This window comes from Cervus elaphus, chromosome 5 (genome assembly GCF_910594005.1).
Source record: "Cervus elaphus chromosome 5, mCerEla1.1, whole genome shotgun sequence".
Taxonomy (NCBI): Eukaryota; Metazoa; Chordata; class Mammalia; order Artiodactyla; family Cervidae; genus Cervus; species Cervus elaphus.
This window is the reverse complement of record NC_057819.1, coordinates 62095219-62112811: the sequence shown is the minus strand read 5'-3', so window position 1 is coordinate 62112811 and position 17593 is coordinate 62095219. Positions and strand designations below refer to the sequence as shown.

The 17593-nt window shown below is 50.8% G+C and overlaps 1 protein-coding gene across 6 annotated transcripts in view; it reads right to left on the bottom strand.

Annotated features, from left to right (window-relative positions):
- Positions 1-112: 112 nt before the first annotated feature.
- Positions 113-17593, bottom strand: part of DCLK2 (doublecortin like kinase 2) — a 181644-nt gene continuing 164163 nt past the window's right edge. For 4 of the 6 annotated variants that reach the window (XM_043902583.1, XM_043902584.1, XM_043902587.1 and 1 more), the window contains 6 exons: positions 14859-14992; positions 14380-14457; positions 7865-7961; positions 7243-7323; positions 6080-6196; positions 113-1247 (listed from right to left, as the gene is read on the bottom strand). In XM_043902583.1, the coding sequence (XP_043758518.1) occupies positions 1062-1247; positions 6080-6196; positions 7243-7323; positions 7865-7961; positions 14380-14457; positions 14859-14992 (693 nt within the window). In that variant the 3' untranslated portion in view covers positions 113-1061. Of the gene's footprint in view, positions 3603-6079; positions 6197-7242; positions 7324-7864; positions 7962-14379; positions 14458-14858; positions 14993-17593 lie in introns of all 6 variants that reach the window. The other 2 variants (XR_006341132.1, XM_043902588.1) reach the window with 2 other exon arrangements.

Below are 17593 nucleotides of genomic sequence, written 5' to 3'. Positions count from 1 at the left end.
GTCCTATCCCCAACACAGAAGCAAACACCGGTGCCTTCCAGAACCTGGCCCTGGGGGCTGTCACTCTGACCACACGCTCTGAAATGCAAACAGCCACACAGGAGCCTCTGCCCACCCTGACTACTACTTCTCAAGGAAGAGTTTATTGGATACACTTGTAGGGGGCAAAAGTCTAACAGTGACAAGGAGCTACAGGCTCACCCGTTTAGAAGATGAGCAGGGAAAACAAATACACTGATTATGTACAATCATTAAAAACAGCAGGGTGGTGGAAAAAAGGAAAAACTGCCAGCAGCCTTCCAGAAGGTTAGTAACAGAGGACGTCTGCAGGCACCTTCCGGCCCAGTTTGACCGTGCCCGCGCGTCCTGGGGCTGTCCCGCCGCCGATGAGTAGAGATGGAGCAGGGAGACTGGGGGGCTCCGAAGGGCTCGCGTCGGTCCTGCTGTGCCCGCAGTCGGACCTGGAGAAGGAAGCCCCACCGGCGATGCGCATGCGCCCGCCTCTCCTCAAAAGGCCCCAAGGACAACGTCCCGGGCATCTGCCGATGCAGACGTGGGAAGAGCTGAGGAAACGCACGTCGTGAAGGCAGCAGCGGCCTTTCCTGGGCCTGAGCACAAGTCCAGACCCGGGGTCCTCTTACGTGAGCCCCGCGCCCCGCATCTGCGAGACCCCAAAGTGGGCTGAGCGCGGGCACCAGGCGGCCCACCGGGGGCCCAGGACTTCCGCTGGAAGCCAGCCCCCGAGCCCCGGCAGCAGAGGAAGCATGCCCACGAATCAGACACAGCTCTGCGCTGTTTGAAAGAGAGAAAAAAAAGGAGCCCTCCGAGTTTACTCAAATAGAGGCCTTGGACCATCCGGAGCGTTTCTATAAAAAGGCGCTGGATGCCTGATCGAAGTTGCACAGTCTCCTGGCGATGCCGTCCAACGCCCACCGAACTGGAAAGATGGGACATTTAAAGCCGCCGCTCCGAGGGCCGTCCCCGAAGCCGACGCTGACGGGCCCCTCCAGGCCCCCGAGGCGCCCGGCCGGGCGGTGTGCGGAGCTGCGCCCGGCAGCGGGTCAGTCGCGGTGGCGGCGCCAGGTCCCCGCCCGCTCGCTGCCCGGGGCGGGGGCGGGAGGGCCGGGGTGCGGGGGCGGCTCCGGGGGCGCGGCGGGCGCCGGGGCGGCGGGCTCCAGGCCGGGTCGGCCGCCGTCGGCGCCAAGCTTGCTGCCGAAGATCTGGCCCTCCTTATCTAGAGCCGTGTTCTGGGGAGAGAGCAGGAGACGTAAGACACGTGAGTCCGCCGCCTGCGCCCGGCACCGCGAGCGAGCGGGGCGCGCCGAGCATGCAGGCCGGGAGCAGGAGAGGAGAAGTAACGCCCGTGGCCTGACGGCGCCCCCACCGGCCCCCCACCCCCCCGGCCGGCCCAGCAGTCCCTCCATCCCTCACCGCGGCCTCTGCTCCTACGGCCCTGGCCGGAGCCTCTGGGATCTGAGCCCAGAAGCGTCCTGGACAAGAAGCAAACCGCATGGGAATGCAAGGCACCTGACTGCTAACTTCTCTAAAGAAGGTTCCCCATCGGGAGACTGGAAAGGTTAAGTCATGTCATCTGTAATACCTAACCCCCACCCCGCCCCGAAACCACCGCCCCAGTGGCGGCCATCAATTTATGAAAAGCCTGGGAATGCAGGGTGTAACATCACCCATCTTTCCATCGTCCAGCAGCTCCTCCCTGGCCTTCTCTTCCTGTGGGGTGTCTTCACACCCCCAAGGGTTGTGACCTGCTCCCCCTGGTGGCTCAGAGGGTTAAAAAAAAAAATCTGCCTGTAATGCAGGAGACCAGGGTTCAATCCCTGGGTAGGGAAGATCCCCAGGAGAAGGGCATTGCAGCCCACTTCAGTGTTATTGCCTGGAGAATTCCACGGATGGAGGAGCCTAGTGGGCGACAGACCATGGGATCACGAAGAGTAGGAAATGGCTGAGCGACTAGCAGGCTAACTTTCCCCTGCTCCAGGGGCACAGATGTCCCCTGCCCTCTGACCCTAGCCTGGAAGGAGACTGGCCCGCCTGCCTCCTCCTCTGACCAGGTATGACTGCTGCTCAGCCAGGGAGGCCAGGCCAGGCGCCCTCTCACCGCGTTTTCCAAACGCGGGGCTCTTTCAGTTCTCAGCACCTTTAGCTGAAAGGCATGTGGGCCAGAAGTCCTTTCCTTGTCATCTAACCACCTTGATGGGGAAAGGAACCATCGAGTCTTCCAGGACTCCAGGAGGGGAAAAAGTGCCTGAAGAAAGTATGAACAAATGGGGCTTCCTAGACCTTGGGCGGCTTCCTAGACCTTGGGCGGCTGCCTGCGGGGCCCTTGGTGCAGACTGGAAGGCAGGTGTTCTCCACAGGCCCTTCCTGAACACTCAGTGATTGCCAAGGGCACTTTCCGTTTCCTGGAGAAGAGGTTAACTGGGGAAAAGCCAAATCAGAAACTCAGCCCTGCGCCTTAACAAGCTTCGGAGCGCCTAGTGTGAGCAGAGGCCAGGCCACCCCCTCGGGGAAAACTCGGAAAGCGCAGAGAGGCTTCTTCCGCCGTTTTCCACCCAAAAGCCTCCCCTGGGCCAAAGACACCACCATCCCCACGGTTATTTCTCCTCTTCTCTTCCCGGCAAGAGCATGAATGTGTGCAGCAGGAGGAAGCAGAGCGGTGCGGTTAGTACATACCATCGCCTTGGACCTAGCCAGAGGAAAGCAATGCAGGCAGCGGGAGAGGCGCGAGGAGGGAGGAGAGAAGCAGGGACAGAAACTGGACTTACTTTCAACAGAAGCAACACAGTCGAAACAGTTTTGTCCAACTTAAATTAAGCCCCAGTCCTTCCCAACGTCCCCCTGAAAGGAGCACAGTCCCCCCAGTGAGGAAGCACTCCTTTTGAATCCACCCTTTCTCCAGTCAGCTACGAGGCTACAAAATGCAGCCACAAGGGGTTTCTTATCATTAATTCTCTTTTCCACCACGAGATGGCCTCTTCTAGGCCAGGCCCTGAGCCGCTTTGCAGGTGCAGGGTCTTTCCTTAAGCCTCTCAGGACAAGTCAGAGCAAATGCAAGTGCAATCCGAAACCACAGGCCCAACTTAAACCAAAACCCTATCCTCTAGGATTCTCCTATCCCAAAGCCTGACAGGGCCTCCTTGCAAATGTACTTGGAGAAAGAACCAAAGCCTTCCCAAAGGCTCCCATCTTATGCTGTCATCCACTAAAAGATACGTATTTGCACCTCAGTGAAAGATAACCTTCAGCAGGAGAACGACTGGCACCCTCCTCCCGTGCCCTCACTAGCTTTTGGTCTGAGAAGCAAGGTGATGTGGCAAGCTGAAGAGTTTTAAGTAAAGTTTTCACGGGTGTGTTTGGCCAAAATGGGTGTCAGTAGGTACAGGAGACCTGCACCCATGGGAAGCTGAGAGCTGGACGCTGCTGTCAGGGTCTGAGAAAAGCATGCAGATAAGACGGGCTGAGAATTAGAGGCCGCTCTGAGGAAGCACAGCACGGTGAATACCAGAATGCTGCTCCAGGGTCCCCAGAGCCTCAGCGGGGTACACAGTGAAACTCTGAAGTGTCTCTCAAACTGTCAAGTCAAACTGTCAAACAAAATGCAGACAACAGCATCAACTTTACTTGCTCACAGTTATTTACCATTCCTGTCCTACCCTTTCCTCACTGGAGCCCCAGGCTCCAATTCTGGCGGTTCTAAGAGAACAAAACCCAACCGGAGGGTCCTGTCTCAGGACACTGATGCCCTGTTTCCACTGCTATTTGTATCAGCAGGAAACCACCTGAACCTTACATGCCCCAGAGAGGAGAACATATACATATCAGGAAGAGCTGTCTGTGAATCAGGATTTTTAAGAAAACATTTGAAACTGTTCCCAAGGGCAGGACACACAGACACACGGGAATGGTGAAAGTGGTGGTGGTTGGGCAGGGGGGTGAGGGAAGGACTGATGACTCGGAAGCGTTGCAAGCTGCCCCAGCACAACCATGCCGGGCCAAGCCTCTGTCGGGTGAGGATGTATGACCTCCCCATGGAGGCCTGCGTGGGACAAGCCAGATTCCCAGGCTGGCTTTCTGGCCGTGGAGAACTGGTCCCTCTAGAGACCAGTGCTCCTGATTCCCCCATGGGTTTTGGACCTCGTGGGTCAGCCAGCACCTCCCCAGAGCTAAGGAGCTGCAGAGTTATGTAGGGAACGGGGGGCTGGGGGGTGAGATGGGGCTCCGCCAACACGCCTGACAAGACACTTAATACACACGTGAACACACAATGCTCACAATCACTGCTAGACTCACAAATAATAAAGCAGTGTTCATTCACGCAAACATCCTGTTAAAGGTCTTAAACTTCATCAGCAAATGGATAAACGCCATTTGTAAACCCCAAGACGTAGGTTCTGAGAGGGCCTGGATGTCCTCATCCAGAACAGAGCCTGTTCTGGGCCGAAAGGCAAAAGCGCCGATCGTTCCAGAACCTTGGTGGGCCACAGGCCCTGCATCTGGGCCGTGAGTCGGTGGCCCAGGGGCTGATGGGGAAGCGCTCATGAGCTCTGGGCGAATCCTATAAAGCTTCTCCCTCTAGGAGACTAGGAAGCTTAATTCATGTGTGGTTATCAAAGTGTGCTAACCCTTAAGGTTTTTTATTACATGGTGAGTGTGGCAATTTCTGATGTTTCAGGTTTTTCTAGATGTCCCCAGGAGCTGCCTAACGGCGTGGCTGGCGGCAGGGCTGTGACCGATCCCAGGCGGCAGTGACTACTGAGAAGGTTCTGCCGTGGGCTCAGACAGGACGGCTTTTCCCACAGGGTCTCAGCTGCCGCTCTGTGACAGCTCTGACCGTCGCAGGCTTTTGGCGGGACACCACTGAGATCCCGGGAAAACCACAGCTAAGAGGCCTTCCCGCTGGTTTGGCCCAGAGCCCCCGGGGGCCGGCAGCCTGGCAGGGGAGGAGGAGAGCGGCCCCCCAGCCCGGGACAGAGCAGGGGCTTCCCTCTGGCCCCCACCTGCACCCAGTCCTCCAAGGGAAGGATCGGAGGTGCAATGTGCTGGGAGAATACGCGGCTGGTTTCCCCCCAGTCAGCAGGAAAGCAGCCTTTCCAGAGAGGGTGGGTCCGTCCTGAGGCCAGAGTGATGGAGTGGGGGATGGCCCATCTCCTGCTGTCTGGCTCCTGGGCCCCCACCTCCAGGGAAAGCCTGCCTCTCCCCGGGCAGGCAGCCCCGCTGCTCCCCGATCCTATGAGCAGGGGGGACAGCACGGGGGGCCCACGGGGGCCAGCTTCACGGCTCGCAGGAGCAAGGACTCGAGTCCGGACAGCTGCTGGGAGGGCTGCTGACTACACTTCGGACTCACTTTTATCTTTTCTGCCATCTTCTCCCGTTCCCTGACTTACTTTCATGTTACTTCACGTACTTTAATGCCATTTTCCATTTGCTGTGTTTATGGATTTAGGTAAGCTGCCTCAAAAACATTTTAGAAGGAAGATCTGACAAAATATGGGGATCAGTGTTCCTAACTTCTCATAAAATTTTACCAACCCTGAAAAACCTAATTTTTTTTCATTCTTCTGAACTTTTAAAAATCACAAAATACTGATTTTTTAAAATATGGAATTTGCTTAACCCTAGCTGTTTCTTATCCCCAGTCCCAAAGACTCATTCACAGCTCAGATAATCTATTTGTGAAGCCCTGAGGAGTCAGGGAGTTGTTGCCTTTGGCTGCAAGTCCCACCTGGCTGGGGAGCCCTCTCTGCGGGGGAAAGCAGGGCTGGGACAGACGCCGCAGCCCAGGGCCCACTGAGCCCAGAAGAGGCGGGGGCCCAGGCCCAGGGCCCTGCAGTCTGGCCTGCCAGGAACCTGCACACCCTCTGATCCCAGGGCCCGCGGACTGGGAGCTGGCCACACGGTGCCCTTCACATGCCAGGCCACTCTCGCCATGGAGGGAAGAGCCCAGAAGGCACCAGGGCCGCGAGCAGGGAGCGCTGGGCCGCTGACTCTGCAAGGCTCACTGTCAGCGGAGCAGTCAGGCCGGCCCTGCAGCTGCCCAAGGGCGGACCCGTGCTCTACTCACCATGATAACGGAGACCCCGGTGGTCGTGCTGTTCTGTTTGGGGAGCGCGTTATTAAAGTGCTGTTTGAGTTTACCTGTTACTTCAGCTTGCATATTATTCTCCTGGGAGGCGTCATCCTACAGAAAAGAGGCAAAGACACCAACCCTGAGTCTCAATGTTGTCTCTTCCTCAGCAGTTACACACCATCCGTCACTCCCACCGTCTCCTCCTAATAGGGCCATCTGAGCCATGAGATCCGGGGAACCATTTGAGTCAAATAACTGAAAATAACGACTGCTGTTTGGCAGTCCTCTGACCCCCGCAAGGACCCTCTACCATGCACCTCCCTCCTGAGGTCTGGACTGGGCTGAGGAGAGGGCGGAAGGGCCTTCTGCAGGGCTCAGAGACCTTCCTCCACAGCATAAATGCCACCTAGTTTAGTACAGATCCTGCCCATGGAAACATCAAAATTATCATTTTAGTCAAGAATGCAGGTAGTGTCTAGTCTTTATCACTCAGTAAAAAAATGCAGCATCTCAGCTACTTGGCCCAAGAACCAAGTCACGTAACAGAACCCAGAGAGCCTGAACAGAGTTGTCAGGGTGTGGGGGACAGAAGCTGGCTGGCAGAGGTGCACAGGGCGCCCCTGAAGTCAGCAGAAGCCCCTGAATTAATGCCACGTCCGCCAGGCTCCGAGGACTGAGGGGACCCAGGCTCTCCTGGCGTGGACTTTGTTTGACCCGAGCCCCGAGGCATTGTCCACACTCAGGGCACTCCCCGAACTTCACACATCCTCCACCCGGCTCCTACCCGCCCCACCGGGAGCAGGAGCGCTCCTGTGACCACGGGCCAGGAAGACAGAGGTCCGACTCTGACACAGGCTCATCTCTGGGCACGTGCTGAAGACTCTCAAACCCCAGGATGACGGGAAAAGGTCCTTGGAGAGCACCTCACAGGTGAGGACGCTGCAGCCTGCAGAGACGGGGTGAGCCCGGTCCCTCACAGAGGGGCCCGGTGCCCGCCGCATCCTCCAGAGGGCAGGCAGCGTGACTACGGAAAAGGATGCCCAGGGCGCCACAGAACGTGGGCCCAGACCTCGGTCTGCACCACAGCCCAGGCGAGGGGGCCCGCTGCGGCCCGCAGGACACAGAGACGTCGGTCCCCCGGGGACGTGGGTACTTACAGACACCCAGGGGTGGCTCAAGATCTGTCCTGCTGTGCACCGCGCTTCAACATTGACCTGAAGCATCTGACTGATTAACTCCTGGGAAGAAAGACAGGAGACGCCAGTGGGGACAAAAGCGGGGTGGCGAACCGCAGGCACAGAAAGCGTGCGTTCACACCGAACCCTTCGGAGAACAGCCGGCACGGTCACACCTCTGCCTCCCCAGGCTCCGAGGCAGGTGGCCGAGTCCATGCAGACCACGGCGTCCCCTCCTGCGGGCTCTGGGCACTGCCCTCATCCACAGCGCCGCGCCGCGGACCTGCTCCTTCCAGCAATGCCACAGGCCTCCTGGGGCCACCCCTGCAGGCTGCGGGGTCTAGGACACAGCTCCCGAGCAAACGAAGGAGCAGGTGTTGAGGGCTTAGTGAAGCATCTGGAAGCCCTAAGAGGGCGGCCTCAGCACACGGGGGAGACAGCCAGGCCAGCTTCCAGAACCCGGCGAAGTATTTCAGGCACCGCGCTGCGGGGTGAGCCACAGTCCAGACAGACCCAGAGCACAACAACAAGAGCGGCGACAGCCCCCCGTGACAGGCGAGGACCCCTCGACACGCCGCCCCCCAGAGCCAGGCCGCATGGGTACCTTGGCCGAGTCTGTGATGTTGTCCCAGTAGGGGGCTGGGAACTCCAGCTTCCCAGCCAAGATCTGGTCAAAGAGATCCTCCTGGAGGTTGTTCTCACTGAGGCAGTGACAGAGAAACAGAAGAGTCAGCGTCACCATTCGGCATTGCAATAAAAGGCTCACGGGGAAGGGAGACGGGAGTCCAGTGTCTCTGGCGTGGGTGTTTCACAGCTTGGCTGTGCATCTCAACCAGGTTTGGGATGACACTCTCCCTTCTAGATGATGAACCAAGGAACATTTCCATGGACCTGGGAATCAGAGAGAAGGGGGAGGAAGGGAGGTGGTGGAGAAAGGAGGAGGAGCAGGGCAGAGAGAGAGGAGCAGAGATGCAAGAACTCTGTTCAGCGGGTACCGGGCTTCAGCGTGGGAGGACAAAGATGTTCTGGAGATGGGTGGTGGTGACGGTTACACAATGGTTTAAATCTACTAAATACCACTTAACACTTGAAATTGTACACTTACAAATGGTTAAAGGGATAGATTTTATGTCACATGTATTTTTCCACAAAAAACAAAAGACTCAAGAAAAAATGGAATCCACAAAAATGTAAGTCCTCATTTCAAAAAAAAAAGGAAGCTCAGCATCTGCCCTCAGTCATTCATGGTATAATAGTAAGTGGGGAAAGCAGCAAACCTGAGTCAGATCTCCTTGTCCTTCCCCCTTCTACTTTCCCAACAAAACAGCCAGAGATAGCGAAGCAGCCAACACATGGAAAGTTATAAGGAGTTCAGAATCTGGATAAACATTCACAGGCAACACGCTCCCCACTGAAACCTTTCACTGAAGCTCAGTGTGAGAGAAAAAGCCCATCATCTAAGGACATCCACTAGAACTTCATGGGTGCAGGACCCCGAGGTGGGCGTCCCTCCCTGCCTGCCTCTCTCAGAGCTGCACACAGCTGGTGTCTAAAGAGTAAAAGATGACTTGACGTTTGATGGACAGTGCCAGAAAAATGCGGAAATACTGCTGGGAAAAATTCAGGGAACTGGATGTCCCCTGCCTCCCAGAACACTGCATCTCCACAGCCACATGGCCCCTCCCCTTGGCGGCCACATCAATGGCCAGAGCGAGAAGCAAGTCACTCGCTCCCCAGGCCACTGCAAAGCCTAGAAGAAAACTCAGGAAGGGCTGCTGAAGTCAAGATCAAAATCCAGGAGCGGAAGTTCAGCCTCACTTGGCAAATACGTGTTAAGTAAGTGTTAGTTGCTCAGTCGTGTCCAACTCTTTATGACCCCATTGACTGTAGCCTGCCAGGCTCCTCCATCCATGGAATTTTCCAGGCAAGAGTACTGGAGTGGGTTGCCAGTTCCTTCTCCAGGAGATCTTCAGGCCCAGGGATCGAACCCAGGTCTCCCACATTGCAGGAAGAAGCTTTACCATCTGAGCTACCAGGGAAGCCCAATACTAGAGTGGGTAGCCTTTCCCTTCTCCAGTGGAACTTCCCAACCCAGGAATTGAACCCAGGTCTCCCGCATTGCAGGCGGATTCTTTACCAGCTGAGCTGCAAGGGAAGCCCAAGAATACTGGAGTGGGTAGCCTATCCCTTCTCCAGCAGATCTTCCTGACCCAGGAATCAAACCAGGGTCTCCTGCATTGCAGGCAGATTCTTCACCAGCTGAGCTACTAGGCAAGCCCTGATCACTTGGCAAGGATGCAACGTTTCCCCCAGAGTTACCCCCAGACTGCCTTCGGCCCCACGCACTGCTCAGGTGCTCACGTGGGACCCCGCCCAGCCTCCTGTGCAGGAGCCTGGTCAGCTACCAGTCCTCCAGGGTCTGCAATGGTGAATGTGGCATCCCTAGAAACAGATGATTCAGGGCCGTGTCCAGAGACAGCCTCTGGGGCTGTGTGATGAGGTGGCTGCCTCATCCTGTTCTAGGAGAAAGAACAGAGTTTGTGAGCTCTGTGAACGTTCATTATATTAAACCAAGCTCAGCGGAATCGACACTGCTGCTTCATGATGTCATGCAGCACTCAGAGCAACACAGGTCAGGCCAGGCCAGCAGGCAAGGCGAGTGATGCCCCCAACCCCTGCTACCCGAGAAACTGATGTTCTTCGAGTGAGCACAGACTGTTTCTTTCTAGGTGTCCAAATGCTCTTTCCTTTTCACTGTTACCTCTTTACTGACTTAACTCAGCTCATGTCTCCTTAAAAATGAATAAAGAATGTGCCTAAAAGCACAATGGGATTTTATAGAAGCATTCAGAACATCGGAGGACCCCAGGAGACAATGTTAGAAGAAGATATAGCAAGTCACCTGTTTCCAGAATCGTTCTTTTTAGCCATTCCTCTCTATGATGGCATGCATCTCCCTTTTGGTCTTCTTCTGGAATCTCAAATAGCTTCTGTTAACACACACGGTCTTTATTTTGTTAACAAACAGCTAAAACATTGGGTGTGTGTCTGCAGGATTTAGGTTCTTGGCAAAATAGCCTGAGTCAACAACACAATCCCAGGATTTGGGCAACTAGAGGGGCACCCTGAGGACCCGTGCTGGGAACTACGAGAGCCCTGGGGTTCTGGGCGGCCCTCGCCAGAGCAGACCTGCAGAGAATGCGCCCTTCTCAGTTGTCACAGAATAAAAGTTCCTCCGATTAAACCTTCCCTGGATGGATTAACACATTTATACACTACAGTCTGGCTAAAGAAACTTCATACTATGTTCCATAGTGGCTACACTAATTTACATTCCCATTAACAGTGTACCGGACAAGGCAATGGCACCCCACTCCAGTCCTCTTGCCTGGAAAATCCCATGGACGGAGGAGCCTGGTGGGCTGCAGTCCATGGGGTCGTGAAGACTTGGACACGACTGAGCGACTTCACTTTCACTTTTCACTTTCCTGCATTGGAGAAGGAAATGGCAACCCACTCCAGTGTTCTTGCCTGGATTAGAATCCCAGGGACAGTGGAGCCTGGTGGGCTGCCGTCTATGTGGTCACACAGAGTAGGACATGACTGAAGCGACTTAGCAGCAGCAGCAGCAGCTGGCTGAGATGCTTCAAGCACTTTTTAATTCTTAAACAGTACAGTGCTGTAAGTCCAGAAACGCCCAGTAAGAAAAACTCTGAAAACAGCAAAAGACTCTGTGTACACACTATTTCCATTGCCAAGGTGTTAAAGGTCAGACGAGGTAACCTGAGAAATGTTGTAAGCTGTTTCACAAATGATGTGCAAAACATTTCACTTAAAGGGGGTATGGGTGTGTGTTTAAGAGAAACATCAAATATCTCAGGATAGTCAGGCAAATGTTATTTGTTATCAGTGGCCCTAAGAACAGACTTCCTTAGGCAATACCTAAACCTTGGAAAAGCAACATTCTTCTCAGTAACAATGAAATATTACATGTCAGCCTGGGACTAATGCCCGAAAATCCTGAAAGAATGGGAGATGCTAGAGTTAAAGAAGCTCAAACTGTCAATTCCAAGGAACAACTTTAATTAAAAAGCTTTGGGTTCAATTAATCTTGTTTAGAAAACAATGAAAATATTTTGAGATATCTGTTGAAAGACTTTTATTTTAGAAGCAAATTTATGCAGATTTGCTTAATCCTAAACCATAGTCATTTGTCATTATTTAAAGGACCATTTCCATAGTTTGATATATATGGTATATAAAATATGTAAGTATTTTATATTATAGTAGGTTATAAAATCTATCCAGAATGTCTGTGTACACTATGAAGATGCTTCTACAACGAACATGTAACATAATAAATTCTCTTTCATCACAACATGATATGAGAGGGAAAACATTTTCAGAGGTAAGCTATCTAGAGTTACAGGACCAGCATCTGAACATAACCTCTAAGGCAGCAGCTTTCAGAATGTACTTTTACTGCTTTTGATTAGCCAGACTGATCTGAATATCCCACAGAGAGAACAAGGTAACAAGTCACAATAGATACATATTGTTAATTCCAGTCTCTCTTTTGTTAAACAGTAAAAAGGAAGTCAAAGAAAACAAACTTCTAGGCTGCACTGGCAAGTGGAAACACTAGAGGGAGTTGTGAGCACATATTCCTCTACAACTGCTCCTCCATACCTTTTCCAGCTGCTCTCAACTTGGGTTAACCACAGAGGGAAACTCTGCTGTAAATGGCCCTTGGATTTGTTGGTGGTGGTTGCTTGCTCAGTTAGGTCTGACTCTTTGCGATGCTATGGACTGCAGCCCAGCAGGCTCCTCTGTCCATGGGATTCTCCAGGCAAGAATACTGGAGTGGGTTGCCATTTCCTTCCCCAGTGGCCATTTCTGATCCAGGGATAGAACCCACATCTCCTGCATTGGCAGGCAAATTCTTTACTGAGTCACCAGGGAAGGCCCTGGCCCTTGGGTTACCGGCTATCAAACCCCACTGTCCTCTGCACTTGACTGGTTCCCAAAGCAAGTCATCACTGAGACCAGCAGGGCACCGCGTGACTGTAACAATGGCCACAAATCACTTCCCTCCTTCTATGGACACAAACTTCTCCCACATTCACCCCAGGCTTAGCTATTTGATTTCATTTGATCAATGGGACATTAATCAAGAAATGTGAAGCAAGCAGAGATCTGGAAGGTACTCGGACAGGGAACTTGCTCTCTCTGGCTGCTTTGAGGAAGCTGTCACCACCATCACGTGAAGCCCACGCTAGTTCTCTGATGCTGGGGGGCACGTGGCTAAGTCAAGCCTGTGGTCCCAGCGGACACTGAGCTGACTACCAGGCATGTGAGGGAGCTACACTGGACCTCAGGCCCCCACTAAGCCAGCCCAGGGCAGGAGAATGGCTCAGAATGATTCATGCCCCTACTTTTAGAACAAATTCTTCAGTAAAAACTAACAGATACGTCATATCCTATAGTCTGAATAACCCACCTTGGCAATGACCTCGATGGAAAACCATGATGCTGATGGATGGCCAGACGGAAAGAGCCTTCCACCTATAGAAACCCAAGCCACGCCACGAGAACGAGGTCTCACTCCAATGTCGTATCTCTCCTTAAACCTTTCGTGATTTCCAGTCCTCAGCTGAGCCTGCCCTCAACTTGGCATGAACTCATGCTCACTTTTTCTGCTTGATCAATATTCTCATGCTGTGTTTTCAAACCAATAGGCCTCTCAAAAGTAGAGACTGACATCTGTGTTATTCCTGTATTTAATGTAAGCAAAAACAAAACAAAACCAAACCAACTATTCAACTCATTGATCATTAGGGACTTCCCTGGTGGTCCAGTGGCCAAGACTCCATGCCCCCCAGTACAGGGGGCCCAGGTTTAATCTCTGGTCAGGGAACTAGATTCCACATGCCACAACTAAGACCCAGTGTTAAAAAATATATTTTAAAAATAGGTCATTTTAAAAAAAGATAAACATCATACCTTTGTACTTTTCTGTATGTTTGAAAGCTTTTATAATAAAAAGCTTTTATAATAAAGCTTCATATAATAAAAAGCTTTTATAATAAAGCCTCTAATAAAAAGCTTTTATAATAAAGCTTCTATAATAAAAGCTTTTATAATAAAATGTGGGGGGAGAGAGGGAAGAAATAAATCTATTTTTTACTTACTGACTGAATACACACTATAAAACACTATGGCCTTACAGAATAAGGTTTGTTTCCCACTTGATTCCCAGAACTTAGAATGATGCCTGGCCCATTGTAGCTACTCTACAAATGACCATAAGGAAAGATTAAAAGGAAAACAGCATTCAAGAAAAGTCAGAGGAAAATAATCAAACGTGCATCATTAGATTAACATCTGCTTCAAAGTGTTCATGTGCTTCAGAGGGAGAAGGCACTGGTCAAGAGACATACGGTGAAGCCCTAGCTGCCCCCTGTCCATACACCGCTGGGGGGTCCCCACCACACACCCTGACCCCGTGTGTGGTCCCCTGTCCTCCCAATAGGTGAGTGTACGGTCATCCAAGGTCAAACTGCTTTCCCAGGCCTGTTGATGCCAAGAGTGTTTGTAACACTCCTTAACAAAATAGTATGTGAACGGACAAAATCAACTGAAAAAGAACGCGTTCCCTGTGTCTACAACAACCAGGTCAAATGCTCTGCAAAGTGAGTTGTTAAAAAACAACTGTCAGATTAGGTAGAAGAGACAACCCTTAAGAACTAGAGAAAGTCTTACCTGGGAGGGTCAGGCTGCTTGGCGAGGATCTTTAACTCTCACTCCTCTTGAAAAAGACTGGGGACGGAAACCACAGACACTGGGCCGCGGGGTGAGTTTTACGGAAGAATGACCGTGGGAAACCCAGGGGACCAGGCACAGAGCAAGGCCTGGGCCGCACCTCGGAAGTGCGGATGCAGAATACACATTAATAGGTGGTAAGTTAAGATTAAAAAGTGAATGGTATGTTCATACAATTTGTCACTGACATTTTTATTGACCTGTTTCCGGTCCTGATTGCCAGGAGTAGAATGTCTGCTTCCAGATCAAAGGGAGAGAGTTTACAGTTCAAATATGGACACTTGCAGAGCCACTGACCTTCGGAAGGGTGGGAAGCCACAGAGCAGTATGTACGTGATCACGCCGGCTGCCCAGACGTCCACCTTCAGGCCATAGCTGGGGAAACAGAACGGTGGGAGGACACACAGGACGCTACTCCCACGAACCCACCTCAGGGCTGACTACTCGCCTTGGTTTGTTAGGGGAAAGGGCCTTTCAGTACCAAACCGCTCATTTCATGCAGATGAATGAACTACCCTTCGGACAAAGGCGTCTGCCCTTCTCCCAACCTCTCCACTCTCTGGATTCCAAGACTGGCCTTTGGACAGAAGTCCAGGCCCCAGGGCTCTTGGAAGTACAAGAATGAGCTGGAGTTCCTGGGATCAAAGTCACGGTGCAGGGATCAGTCTCTCCGGCCCCCCACGCTCCCGGGAGGCACGTGAATCCACAGCAGCAGTCGTGGCACATATACCTGTTCCCAGAGTTCAAGCACCAACCCAACTGCCCAGGAGGCATACCCGGTTTCAGCAATGATTTCAGGGGCCACGTAAGTCGGGGTGCCGCAGACGGTGTACAGTGGGCCTTCCACCACAGTGGCCAGCCCGAAGTCTCCCAGTTTCAGAGACTTGGTCCCATCAGGATATTCACACACCTGGAACAGAAAGCAGCGAATGCTCAGAAGTGTTTTTCCCTCAGTGATCGCAAGGTGGGGAGCCTCTGGAATTGGGCAGAAACGACACAGATACATTTACCAGCAAATCATAAGAAACCTCTCCTTCTGATATTAAGGCCATGGTTTAGCTCTGCTGCTTTTTAGTTTTGTGTTTTGATTTTATGGCCATGTGGCATCTTAGTCCCCCGAGCAGGGATTGAACCTGAAGCCCCTGCATTAGAAGCCCGGAGTCTCAACCACTGGACCATCAGGGAAGTCCCTCTCTTGCTTTTTAAAGCTCTAATTTTTCTTTTGAGAGATGTTGCGTGTGATTTAGATTGTGTGAAATATGAAAAAAAATTTCCTACCTTTGCGAAAAGCCCCTTACCTAGGAGTAGAATGAACACGCGTGCATGCTGAGGGGTGGAGGGGGGCGGCTTACCCGGTTCGCTTGCGAGGCCCCCGACCTCAGGGCAGGGCACTGACCTCTGCTGTGTCTCTCTGTGTGTGTGCCAGGGTGGGGAGGTGGGTACTGGAGAGCCTCAGAAATGGTGTGCATTACAGGTTGTCCACTAAAGCACTAGCTCTCCAACCCATGTTTCGCTTAGAAGATACAATTAGGACTTGCTCTCTAGACAACGAGGAGTATAAACAGTGATACAACCTAGGGGAGAACTTTGGAAATCTAGAAAGAAAGTGACCTTTGGGATGAGACAGCCCAAGCCTGCAGGATGAAACACTCCACCCACTTGTCTGGTGACCTGACCCCTGAAAGCCCCTCATCCACCCTGGGCATGTTCTGTCATCTGTGAAATGGGATAACAGCTGGTCCCTAGCTCATGAGATGAAGCTCAGATCAGGACGGGGTGAATGTTCCTTCTTTCCTGGAAGGACTGGCTGATTCAATCAGGTGGATCATCATCTTGGAAAAGGCTTAACAATGCTGGTGAGGATGTGATGTGTTTGCTGACATCGAAGCAACTTTTCTAGAAAGTATGGCAGTCCTACGTAAATTTCTTAATATCCTTAATAACCTGTGATCTGTAAATTTACTTCTAAGAACCTGCTGTAAGGGAACAGAGATGGATCCAAAGGTTATACCCAAGAATGCCAACCTCAGAATTCATCTTCTGGTTTTTAAAAACTAGAAGCAACGTAAGTGGCCAACAGGTTAATGACTTAATAAATCATAGCAAATCCCTTCAGTGATATTATACAGTCACTAATAAGCAAAATTCAAGTCAACATTAATCCTATGGGAAATATTCAATGTATTAAAGAAAAAGGAATATTCAAAATTTTACATATATACTTTTTTATATACTTTTATATATATATATATATATATACTTTTTTAATATATATACTTTTCTTCTTTATACTTTTCAGAAGTTTCCAGAATGTTTACAATGAACACATGCTGGTTCCATAATTCAGAAAAATTTATTTTATATATAAGCAGACTTTCCTTATGGGATAAAAGTCTGGAAGTTATTTTAAATGGATGGTTTTCGAAGCAAACAAGTATATATAAGAACATAATCTGAGACCTGACTGTATGAGTTTTAATAAGCTATTTGCCTCTTAGATGTCCATTCTGAAAACACTGAATTTTGAAATAACTGTAAAACCTAACATGTACTTATGTCATATCTTTCCTCTACTTTTACATTTTAAACATATTTGTTTGTGTTTCCTTGTATCCCACTATGAACTGAACCAGATTTTCATCTATATCACTACTTACCAAATGAAGAGAAAAATTTAGCAAATGACATTTTTTCAAGATAAGCACATTAACGACATCATCCATCAGTCTGATACTTAATGACGGGGAGTGATTTATAAAATCTTCAATAAAAAAAGCGTCAAGAACCTCAGGTTTTCCCAATGTCAATGACCCCCACCTTAACAGGCATTTTTAAAGGATGACACTGAAACACTGTTCTCGCTTGTGACGCTTCTCAGCAGCTGAAGAGGAACAGTGTTCACCTCGGTATTTTAATAACTGCTTCCACACTGATGTACTAGAGACCATGCTCAGCAAGCATCTTTATGACTTTCCAGTTTCACAGGACTGGCGGTGAGGATTTGGGGGCCCTCACAGATATTTATCACTCTGCGTCAGCCCACAGCTCAGCAGAGCATATTCAAAGCTACTAAGGATTCAGCCTAAAGCAGCAGAAACCAGGTTCTTAGTCATGCTTAGCCTTAGGTTGACTTTCCATCCATTATGTTTAATGTAAACATTAACGAGAACAATCTGAATTATAGTTAGAATTTATGATGCATTTATTGCAACCCAGACTTTAGAAATTCCCTAAGCAATTGCAGTGATAAGAACATTATAATTCTAAATGTATCATAAGAGTAAAAAAAAAGTTTTGTTAATGTCATTTTGTTTTTACAACTTTACAGTATACTCATTAGGTACTTTTTTTTATTTAAATCATGTTTATCTTAGGTGTTCAATTTAGGGAAGCCTAGGGGTATTTAAGAGCTGTTGTTGGATACTCAAGAGGTCCCAGAAGTCCGATTTTTCACGTCCCCTACAAGGAATTCAGAATCAGATGCAGAAGCATAAATAGAAAGGGACTGAAG